The sequence below is a fragment of the Grampus griseus genome (genome assembly GCF_964374135.1).
Source record: "Grampus griseus genome assembly, chromosome: 4".
NCBI lineage: Eukaryota > Metazoa > Chordata > Mammalia > Artiodactyla > Delphinidae > Grampus > Grampus griseus.
Window position 1 is genome coordinate 72636689 of NC_138997.1, and position 12636 is coordinate 72649324.

The window sequence follows — 12636 nt, forward strand, 5'->3', positions numbered from 1 at the left end:
CCATTCATTCTTCAACCACTGCAATCTGGTTTTTGCTCATCTCCCTCCACTGCAACTCTTCTTGCCAAGGTCATCAATAAACTCCTAATCGCCACATCCAGTAGACACAGGCAATCTTTATTTTATGTGGCTTCTCTGTGTAGCTGAGATTATCCTCCTGTAGCATCTCAACGGGGGCACCACCAGAAATAGAAACTGAGGCATCATCCTGGAGTCCCCCCTTCTCCTACATTCTCCAGAGCCAATCAGTTACCAAGTGCGCTGCCAATTTTACTTTCCAAATATTTCTTAACTGCACTGACCTGTTCAGATGTCATTCTCTCACTTAGATGACCACAGCAGTCCCCTCAGGATCTCCCTAATTCCAGAGCCTCATCCCCCTCGGACCCATCCCTTACAAAGCCACCTGGAGGGTCCACACCTCAAACACAAACTCCTTCGATTTTAAGTTCCCTACTACCTACGGATAAAGTCCAAAGTCTCTGGCATATCAAATAAGGTTCTCTATGATCTAGTGCGTCCCTTCCTCTTCAGCCTCATAGCTTTCCACCTTCATAACAAGTTTCTTGGAAATAAAAGAATCAAATAGATATTGCTGAATGAACAAAAATTAAGATCCAGAAACACCTACCCATTGTTTGCTATGCACACACATCCTGACACATACCCAACGCAGTACTAACTCTTTGTGGCCTCAGCCCATCTCCCTCTCCCCTCCCCCCATCTTCCCATGCCAGCTTCTTCAATCTTTAAGACAGGAACCATACAGGCAGTCCTCCCAATCTCCCCACCCCCAGCAGCACAGGCTGGGTCAGGCAGTCTTGTGTGACTCCGTGCAATGCTAGGAATGCTTTTCTCACATTTGCATTAAGTCCCAACTCATCTACCTTTCCTTCTAAATTCCTCAAGTGTAAGAACTATTTATTCTTTTAAAAAAAAATTATTTATTTGGCTGCGTTGGGTCTGAGTTGTGGCACACGGGATCTTTTACTTGCGGCATGCGGGATCTTTAGTTGCGGCATGCGGGATCTAGTTCCCTGACCAGGGATCGAACCTGGGCCCCCCTGCACTGGGAGCACAGAGTCTTAGCCACTGGACCACACAAGAATCACTCTACAATCTTCCATAGCCTTCAGATCTAGCAAGCTGCCAAGACCAGCAGGATCCACCATCTGAAAATGTCTCAGTTTCTTTCAAATATTATCTACTGGGCACACCCTGGAGCAATGCACTGTAGAAGTGGCTAAAGAGGAGTAATCCATGGTCCTTGCCCTCCAGGAAGGGAGACAAAGCATAAGAGTAATTTCAATACAGTAATAACTAGATCACAATAAAAGTGTAAGGTGGTTGTTCTCAACAAAGGATGACCATTAAAATCACCTTGGACAGTCTTGTGTCACTTTTCTGCTTCTAATCCTTGGCTCCCCCTGAAGTCCAAACTCAGGCTTTTCCACATAATCTAGCCAGAGCAAATACTTTTTCTGCATGTGTTGTTTTCCTTTTAATCAGAAATGTGCTACTTTGTTACAAAGAGTTTTATTTCACATATTCAAATCTGTTACTTTTCTGGGACTTTCTTTTTTCTCCTTTTATTTTACATGTTTTTCTATGAATTCTTAATTTTTTTATCTTGATTATGGAGGGAAAATCAAAGTTTACTTAGTTTTTTGGGCAACATTAATACATGAACATGATATAAAATTTCATTTAAAAGTAAAACTGTCCCTATGAAACTACCACTGGCATTTTTCACAGAACTAGAACAAAAAATTTCACAATTTGTATGGAAACACAAAAGACCCCGAATAGCCAAAGCAATCTTGAGAACGAAAAATGGAAATGGAGGAATCAGGCTTCCTGACTTCAGACTATACTACAAAGCTACAGTAATCAAGACAGTATGGTACTGGCACAAAAACAGAAATATAGATCAATGGAACAGGATAGAAAGCCCAGAGATAAACCCACGCACATATGGTCACCTTATCTTTGACAAAGGAGGCAGAAATGTACAGTGGAGAAAGGACAGTCTCTTCAATAAGTGGTGCTGGGAAAACTGGACAGCTACATGTGAAAGTATGAGATTAGATCACTCCCTAACACCATACACAAAAATAAGCTCAAAATGGATTAAAGACCTAAATGTAAGGCCAGAAACTATCCAACTCTTAGAGGAAAACATAGGCAGAACACTCTATGACATAAATCACAGCAAGGTCCTTTTTGACCCACCTCCTAGAGAAATGGAAATAAAAACAAAAGTAAACAAATGGGACCTAATGAAACTTAAAAGCTTTTGCGCAGCAAAGGAAACCATAAAGAAGACCAAAAGACAACCCTCAGAATGGGAGAAAATATTTGCAAATGAAGCAACTGACAAAGGATTAATCTCCAAAATTTATAAGCAGCTCATGCAGCTTAATAACAAAAAAACAAACAACCCAATCCAAAAATGGGCAGAAGACCTAAATAGACATTTCTCCAAAGAAGATATACAGAGTGCCAACAAACACATGAAAGAATGCTCAACATCACTAATCATTAGAGAAATGCAAATCAAAACTACAATGAGGTATCACCTCACACCGGTCAGAATGGCCATCATCAAAAAATCTAGAAACAATAAATGCTGGAGAGGGTGTGGAGAAAAGGGAACACTCTTACACTGTTGGTGGGAATGTAAATTGATACAGCCACTGTGGAGAACAGTACGGAGGTTCCTTAAAAAGCTACAAATAGAACTACCATATGACCCAGCAATCCCACTACTGGGCATATACCCTGAGAAAACCAAAATTCAAAAAGACTCATGTACCAAAATGTTCATTGCAGCTCTATTTACAATAGCCCAGAGATGGAAACAACCTAAGTGTCCATCATCGGATGAATGGATAAAGAAGATGTGGCACATATATACAATGGAATATTACTCAGCCATAAAAAGAAACGAAATTGAGCTATTTGTAATGAGGTGGATAGACCTAGAGTCTGTCATACAGAGTGAAGTAAGTCAGAAGGAGAGAGACAAATACCGTATGCTGACACATATATATGGAATTTAAGGGGAAAAAATGTCATGAAAAACCTAGGGGTGAAACAGGAATAAAGACACAGACTTACTAGAGAGTGGACTTAGGGCTATGGGGAGGGGGAAGGGTAAACGGTGACAAAGCGATAAAGAGGCATGGACATATATACACTACCAAACGTGGGGTAGATGGCTGGTGGGAAGCAGCCGCATAGCACAGGGAGATCAGCTCGGTGCTTTGTGACCGCTTGGAGGGGTGGGATAGGGAGGGTGGGAGGGAGGGAGACGCAAGCGGGAAGAGATATGGGAATATATGTATATGTATAACTGATTCATTTTGTTGTGAAGCTGAAACTAACATACCATTGTGAAGCAATTATACTCCAATAAAGATGTTAAAAAAAAAAAAAAAAGTGAAAAGACAACCCACACAACGGGAGAAAATATTTGCAAATCATATATCTGGACTAGTATATATCATATATTATACATGGACTAGTATCCAAAATAAAGAACTCTTACAACACAATAAAAAAAAAAAAAAAAAAAGTAATACTGAAAATAAAAATGTTAAAAAAGCAGAAGTTTCCTCCTAACTTCTCTCTACTCCCCAGAGACGACCACTTATTAAAGAATTTCTGGGACTTCCCTGGTGGTCCAGTGGTAAAGAATCCGCTTTCCAATGCAGGGGACACGGGTTCGATCCCTGGTCAGGGAACTGAAATCCCACATGCCGCGGAGCAACTAAGCCAGCACGCCACAACTACCGAGCCCACGCGCCTCAACCAGACAGCCCACGTGCCGCAAACTACAGAGTCCATAAATAAATAAAAGAATTTCTTTAAGAACCCTTCCCCAAATAAGCCATTTTATAAATTCTACCTGCAGAATATATATACATATTTATTTAGTTTTTCAGGCAATTCTCTTTGGCTTTCCAGGTACACAACAATTCAATCATTTCACCTTCAACGAATGATCATTTTTGCCTCCTCCTTTCCTGTATTCATGCCCCTTCTTTCTTTCTCTTACCTAACAGCATTAGTTAATAACTCCCAAAACAATGGCAAATAAGAAGAGTGAGAGTGGGCATCTTTATCTCATTCCTGACTCAAATGAAAATACAGTTAGCATTTTATCACTTGGGTTTGAGTGTGCACAGTCCCGCATGTGGGCACTCATGTGTATATTACACACAAATGATATATGAAGACATTCACCCGATGAAATGTTCAAATAAAGAAGCCCAAGAAAATAGAGTAAAAAGAGAAAGCCTGCCTTCTTCCTTTCCTTACAAGACAGGCATGTATCCTCCCAGACCTTTTTGCTGTGTTTTTATGTATGTACAAATATACGGTGAAATGTACCCCTGAATTTGTTTATCTATACACTTGGGTTCATACTGTACCTACAAATTCTACACCTTGCTTTTTTCACCAACTGTGTCTGATAATTTTCCTGTGAGAGCACCTAGCTGACATACTTTACATTACCCCCCTGTAGGTGACTGTGTGTGTGTGTATACCATGTTTCATCGTTCTTTTCCTCATTCCACTACTGTAAAGTATTTAGGCTGTGACATTAAAGAGTAATTATTCTCATATGGAAGTATCCATCTATTACTATTTTGCTAAGAGGTTTGGTTGTAGGAACAGATGACTCTTTGGTATCTACTGATGGAACTCATTGGCAGTTGGTTGCACAGAGCTGAGAAAAAAAAAAGGTACTTATAATCTTAAAAAAATTTTTGTCTTTGGCTTCTATTCTTCGTGATTTAAAAAAGCTCTTTTACTGCAACCTATTCTTGAGCCTGGCAAGTCACCTGCCCTTCCCCTGCCTGTGCACAGGGCCCTGGGGTCTCCCAGCTGGCTGTCCCACTCACACCCCCTCCAACCTGGCCTCCTCTCCCTGTCAGTGCTCATTACAATGACAATGCTTCTCATTTGTTTGTCTGTTTGCCACACCAGAAAATTAAGCTCTGAGTACAGTGCTTCTGTCATCCACACACCAGAGCCTGGCACGTAGCAGGCCCGCAAAGGTTGGCTGAGGTACACTGGGCAGTGGTAAACATTAAGTTAGCCATGCTTTTTTCTTTTTTCCACATTTTATGCAATGCCATTGTCAGGTTACTTATATACACATACATGCACCTGTGCATTTGAAAAGAGCAAGGTTTTAACAATATGATCTGCAACGGCATGACTCATGTTACTTTAATATTTTATCCTAAAAATATTAAATATAGCTTATCAGTCAACATTACTTAAAGGCTACCCATAATCCTGATATCTACAACAACTTTCCCTTTTTTCTCATTATCATTCCCTTGTACACATTTAGATCTATTTGTAATCACACTGTTCATTGGGATTATGGGTATATTTACACTAGATGTGTCATTTTACCTGTAGAACTGAACAATCTTAATCTAATAAGTAGGCCACTGGTTAACACAAAGTGGATTAAAAGTGGGTTTGAGGGAGATGGTTTAAAAGCTATAGAACGCCCTGGTGAAAGATACTAGAGATACATTTACAAGGCGGATGTACTGGCAATAATCTAGAAAAAAGTGGTCCTCCCACTTTCACTGCCATTTTAAGCAGGGGCCCCTAACTAAATATACTTTATACTAAGTAAACCCTTTCATGAGAGCCCAAGATGCTCATGGCAGAGTTTCCATAATCACACCATGCTGCATCTCTGGGGCAAACGGGGCCACACTGTCTCCTTTGCCAAGAAACCTTGTCAGCAAAACTTTTGTCTCCTTTGTCACTTAGCACCTACTCCTGGTCCCAAATCTCACTTTGGTAAACCAAGAAACAATTCTGCTATAGAACCTAATCGAAAGTAGAGATGAAGGGCCTACAGTCAGGATTTGTAGAACTTTTATGACCTACGTGTGTGAGCTTCAGTGTGACTCTGAAATGCTGGCACTTGTGTATCTGGTCTCATCTCTTACTCTTAGATATATCTCAGAAAGTGGAAGTTATTAGACAAATCATTTATGTAAAACTGGTTATTTTAATGAAAAGAAATGGGATTCCAGTTTCAGACGGAGGTCTAAATAAGACACTCCCCCAATCTTACCCCAGCAATCCTTTCTAAAGTCACAGAGGACTCAAGTACCAAAGTACAAAAGGGAGTAAGCCTATAACCACAGAGAACAGGACAAGAGCCCCAGTGGAGAGCATTTCATTTATTAAATCTCTGAGAATCAGAAACTGAGTTGACAGGGATTTAAAAAGGTGAGAGGCTGCAGCACAGGATGTGCAAAAGAGGGCTGGGACTAACTGGCCAGGCAGGATCTGGGAGGAGCTGGGCTCAGGCTAAAGGAGTGCAGAGGACAGGGCAAGCGTGGAACTGAGGACTCTGGGAAGAACTAAGGTCCATCTGTGTAGCACAACTGCAGCACCAAGGCCCCTACCACCCTCCACTGCACTCCGGATTCAGTGCAGGGAGTCAACCAAAAGAAGATGGCTCTCTCCGAGGGAACAGGAGCACAGTGAGGGGGGACAGGCCCTCACTCTAGCACAGGGGGCCCACGGCCTCACTGTCTGCTCCCACAGACTTGCCCAGAGCACAACCTTCCAGGGACTTCTCGCCATGCATTTTTCTTGAATAATACTTATCTTCAGTTTTTATTCATGTAGTTGGGATATTAAAAAATGAGGACTTCCCTGGTGGCGCAGTGGTTAAGAATCCGCCTGTCAATGCAGGAGACACAGGTTCGAGTCCTGGTCCGGGAAGATCCCACATGTCGCGGAGCAACTAAGCCCGTGCATCACGACTACTGAGCCTGCGCTCTACAGCCCGCATGCCACAGCTACTGAAGCCTGCACACCTAGAGCCAGAGCTCCACAACAAAGAGAAGCCACCACAATGAGAAGCCTACGCACCGCAAGGAAGAGTAGCCCCCCGCTCACCGCAGCTAGAGAAAAGCCCACGCCCAGCAACGAAGACCCAATGCAGTCAAAAATAAATTAATTAATTTTAAAAAAAAGAAAGCAGGTGCCAGTTGTTCTCAATTTCAAGCTATTTTCCCTGATAAAATACAAAAAAAGCAAAAACTAAAAGGGGGGGGCATTAATAAAAATAGGGGTAGCCACACCCACATAAACTTCTCGCAGTGATGAAATCCCAAGGAACCACCTGGCAGGGGACTCAAGGAACCTAAAGAATGTGGCTTAATCTTTATCCCAAATGTCACCTTTCTGAGCCAGAGAAAAGCAAACAAGTAGGAAAACTGTACCTTGCTTCCTTTTAAAAGAAAACAGAAGTGTGGCTTTTACTATGGAAAAATTCATATTTGCTTATAAAGGAAGACACAAAGAATATCAAAATAGCTGTGCTATGGTGGTGGGATTAAGTATACTTTTTCTGTTTAAACTTTCCTTTTTATAATATATTTCATAACAATAAATGTGAACCAATATGAGAAAGCAAGAGATCTTCATAATCAAAGTGATATGAACATGAGAAAACATTCCATCATTCAGACCCAAGTACTGAACACCTGGAAACGTGCTAACCACTTTCACAAAACGTCTTCAAGAGATTCATGTTCTCAAGACCTAAAAACAGATAAATTCTAATACTACAGAAGTGTCTGTACCATGTGTCTGTGCCCTGCAAACAAAATCCAGCTCAAACTAGTTCAAATAATGAAAGAGAATTCACTGGAAGGATATTGGGGTAGCTCACAAAAATCCAAAAAACTACAGGAATCAGGATTGCATCCTTTCAAGTCTACCACCAGAAGAGAAAGATGCTCTTCTCCCAGCTTCAGTCTGAAAACCCTAGGAAATTTTATCTGATTGTCCTGACCTGGGTTACCTGGCAGCCCCTGGAACAATCTCTGTGGCCAAAGGGGCAAGATTTTTATCAGAAAAAGGGTAAGGTAGGGGTAGGAGGAAAACACTGGCCCCAGGAGGAATCCTCATTTTGATACCCAATAAAAGGGTATCAAAACCAGCTATGGGGCTTCCCTGGTGGCGCAGTGGTTGGGAGACTGCCTGCCGATGCAGGGGACGCGGGTTCGTGCCCGGGTCCGGGAGGATCCCACATGCCGCGGAGTGGCTGCGCCCGTGAGCCATGGCCGCTGAGCCTGCGTGTCCGGAGCCTGTTGCTCCGCGGCAGGAGAGGCCACAACAGTGAGAGGCCCGCATGCCACAAAAAAGAAAAACAGTTATGAACAATGTCCTTCCTTTAAGAGTTCAACGAAGGCTATTAAGCTAAGTAAGCTAAGAGATGCATAGCAGCTTGTCATATGGAAAAGTGGAGAAAAACACTCCAGGCAAAGGGATGGCACTGAGTTAGTTGTCTTTTATCCTGTAGGTAGCAGGGATTTTTAAGTGGGGGGCAAGGGTGCAGCAGATTGTTAGGGAATGACATGTATGATCTGTTCCATTTATTTATTTTTTTTTTCAAATAATACAAGAGGAAACACATAGAACCTGACTGGGAGTAGAGACTGATGTCAAGAAAACTAGTTTGAAGGTCACTGGAAATGTCAAGTTGATAAGTTATGATAGGGCCAGAAATATGGTGGGGAAGAGGAAAGGTAAAAGAGCCTTCAGTTCAAACTTGTCTGAAAATTTTTCTTTCCCCCTTTTTTACACATACACAGCCACAAAAACAAACAAACCCTTTATTTCAGTATTACATTATCCAACCAATTATAATAAGTTGCAAAAATGGGATTGGATTTAAGACATTTTAAATGACAAAACAAACACTGTCTGCCAAATGATCTTTCAAACTAGAGACACAATATAAGAAATTCCATCGCGCTACATAAAGGTTCAAAGCAGCAAAGCTTATTTTAACTTGGATGCATAAACCAAATAGTCACCCATTACCAGCATTCTCAAGAGGTTTCCTAGCAATCCAAAGTATTTCTCCCAAGTACATTTCATCTTTTCAGTTCCCTTCTAGTGTTCTGAATTCTTTGGCTTAGCTGCTGGCTATAAATAGGACATTTGGTGATTTGTTTCAACAGTGTTCCCTCCCGAAAACAGGGAGACGGACACACACACACACACACACACACACACACACACACACACACACACCGAAATTCGAAAAGTACTCCTTTTTAATTCTTTAATCTCCTCTAAGGCACTCCTTATTTTTATGAGGCTCAGTCTTAGATGATATAAATGATTACCTACCTGCATATTCATAGAACCATTCTAAGCACCTCTTACTTGAAAAGGCTTCTTCTTCAGTCTTTATTCTAGTTGTATCATATTTTCTATACATGCTAGAAATCAAGAAAGGGGTTTTAAGTTATTTAAAGTAAAGATACTGAGTTTTTTTAAGTAGCAAATAGTTTTTATTCTTTTACCCAACCAAACATCTATTCAGTCAGTATTTCATGTATATTTAAAATATTTCACTTCTTGCATTTGGAAGCTTCAGCTGTTATAACTATAGTTTTAAACACAGTCACACCCAGTATAAAATTAAATGGTAAGCACTTAATACAGGTTTTTCTCTGATGAACAAATAATCAGTAAAAACTGAAGAGAACAAGTATTTAATATACTCCTTTCTACCTCTCTAGCCAGAACTAACTACAGAACACTAGTGATACAGCAAGAAATGTGGATGGTGTTTCTTCAACTGGTGGCCCTAGGACTCGCTCATGTCTCTGCATCAAGTTCTCCTGACTCCCGTGCCGTACGAGTCAGGTTGGGCGACACATGGTCTAAGGAAGAACCTGGCAGTATTAGACACCTCCAAGGAACTTGTCAAGCAAATAAAAAGAAACATCAAATTATGTCCAAGCCTCCAGGAAAAGAACCTCAGGAAAACGAAGTACAGAGAATCCTTGGCTTCTGCCCTTCTCCTATCATGCCCTAGCATTGTGGAGACAGACACATAAGCTGGAGAACTGAGTCAGCAAGCACAGCAGCCTCCTCCTGCCAACACTGTGACCCTTGGCAGGGGCTCCTTATTTCATGATGACACGGGGCTGAGAACCAAGACAGGCCCTACTTGGGGAGGGGAGAAGCAGCAGTACTTTTAAAATAGTGATTTTGATAGAAAAATTATGAGTATTTATATATAAATTGTCTAAATAGTTATATAAACATTTATGAATACAGTTTTTATTTACATAGCATATAATATAAAATCATGTATAATTCTTTTTAAAAGAGCATTTATTCATGATCAAGACTTTCACCAGAATATCTGTATATACCGCTGATCAGAGATTCTGGGTTTCAATACCCAGAAAACGCTCAAAACATGGTTATAAAGTATTAAGATACTGAAACCGCAAACCACCACTTTTGTATTTCTTCTATAAAAAGTAGCCATCCCACCTGGAAACAAAGGTGGATACTGTCCAGGGGTTCAAACAGATTTGCTCCAACCCTGGGCCTGGACATCCTATCTCAGCTCAAAGTCTGTAACTAGTCAATATCCTGGAGACCTCTATATGACACTGTAATGACTGAATCACTTAAAAATACTCTACCTAAAAAAGGACAATGGAATAACATTACCAAAAAAAAAAAGATACCAATACATGCTATTACATGGATGAACCTCAAAAAAATTATGCTAAGTGAAAGAAGCAAGGCACAAAAAGACCATTGACGTGAACTGTTCAGAAAAGGCAAATCGTAGGGACAGAAAGTGAATCTGTGGTTTCCTGGGGCTGGGAATAAGCACAGGGATGGACTGTGAATGGGCGTCAAGGCTCCAACTGGGGTGATGGGAATCTTCTAACATTGGTTTGCAGTGATGGCTGCACAGCTCCAACAACTCCGTAATGATCACTGAACTGTACACTTAAAATCGTATACATTGTGGTATGTAAATGAAGTTGTTTTTCAAAAAAGACCAAGAATGAAACTCGGATAACGTTACAGCTCCCCATCCCCTAGGTGACCGATGAAATGCTATTCATGAGAGTAACTCGCACCCTTCTGCAACTCAATTACCAGTTTTTAAACTGGCTTCAGGGCTTCCCTGGTGGTGCAGTGGTTAAGAATCCGCCACGGGTTCGAGCCCTGGTCCGGGAAGATCCCACATGCCGCGGAGCAACTAAGCCCGTGCACCACAGCTTCTGAGCCTGCGATCTAGAGCCCGCGGGCCACAACTACTGAGCCCGCGTGCCACAGCTACTGAAGCCCGCCCGCCTAGAGCCCGTGCTCCACAACAAGAGAAGCCACCGCAATGAGAAGCCCATGCACCACAACGAAGAGTAGCCCCCACTCGCTGCAACTAGAGAAAAGCCCGCGCAGCAACGAAGACCAAACGCAGCCAAAAATAAATAAATAAATTTATTTTTAAAAAAAAGAAAGAAGCAGAAAAATCTCATCTAATTCCCTTGATTTATCGATGTGGCAATTCAGGCCACATAAGTGAAGTGAAGTGACCTACAGAGCCAGAATGGAGGCAGATGGGAAAAGGCAGAAAAGATTAAAACTATGATGTTTATTCATTGTTTTTTTTTTTAAAAAAAGAGAGAGAGAGAAAGAACCAAGAGATGTCTAATAAAATCTGGTTGAAATAGTAAAGATGCCTAAAATAAGCAAGTCTAATGGACCTTGGGAGTTACCAAAATTAACAGTTCACTTGTCTGAAAGAGAAGTGGTTTCAACAGTCTTGTTTTTCATGGTTTCTAACAAATGCTCACTCTTTTGAGAAGAAATGTCAGCTCAGCTAATATTCCAGGCAGGCTTAGAGCACTTGGTGCAGGCAGTTCTCTCCAGCCACGCAACCCAGGTCCTGGCAAAGGCAGCTACAGGATTCCTGTGGTTGTAGGTAGTGAGTGAGACCCCCTTAAAGAAGAGATAAGTACCAATCCTGAGGTCCTCAACAGGCACAGAGGGCAAGCTCTTAAAAGCAAAGAAAGAAACACGACACCAGTTCTGGTGGATCAATGGACTGAGATAAAATTTGAATTTCTATGAACTCAGGTTACCTAACTTGTTTTTGTTTCATGAGCCCACACGTTAAGTAAGTATCACAAAAAATTACACTTTGAAGTTTTCCTGGCAGAACCAAAACAATATTCTGGTTGGCATTTGTATGCTTAGAAGACCCACACTGGGCTTGGGTAGAAAGGTGCCTCTTCAACACATATGCCACCAATGTGGTTCCACTGTCTCTGTGACGTACCTATCGTGTCTACTTTTCTTGGCAGATAAATCATCTCCAGAGGCAGGTCTTCTCTTTTTCCTCGGCGGCATCACTTTACTAAAGCAGTCCGAAGAACTGCAAGACCGCAGACTTCCTACAAAACAGAGTGAAGAGCACAAAAGTAAGGAATGCCACATTGAAACCATTCCAAAGAATATCAGTGCTAAACGAAGAGCTTTCACAACTTACACCGCAAAGGGTTTAGATGTTCTCTGTAAACATGAAAAAATGAAAAGTGAAAAACTGGTTTTCAGTTCTTCTTTGAGAAAATGTTAGAGTCAAGAAATAAACCTAGCAATGACACAAATTAGTTAATAGTCCCCCCAAAACACACACCAGAAATGAAGTTATCATAACTTCAGTTTACTCTCCAAAAATACTAATATAAATCATCTAAGCTTCCAGCTCCCTTTACACGTCAATGTTCCTTCAGAAGGAATTGCACTGCT

General features: G+C 41.3%; 1 protein-coding gene across 2 annotated transcripts in view; it reads right to left on the bottom strand.

Annotated features, from left to right (window-relative positions):
- Positions 1–12636, bottom strand: part of DCUN1D4 (defective in cullin neddylation 1 domain containing 4) — a 70592-nt gene that overhangs the window by 30658 nt on the left and 27298 nt on the right. For both annotated transcript variants that reach the window (XM_082653498.1, XM_082653497.1), the window contains exons 4-5: positions 12167–12281; positions 9199–9290 (exon numbers count right to left, since the gene is read on the bottom strand). In XM_082653498.1, coding sequence (XP_082509624.1) covers positions 9199–9290; positions 12167–12237 — 163 coding nt within the window. In that variant the 5' untranslated portion in view covers positions 12238–12281. The remainder of the gene's footprint in view (positions 1–9198; positions 9291–12166; positions 12282–12636) is intronic.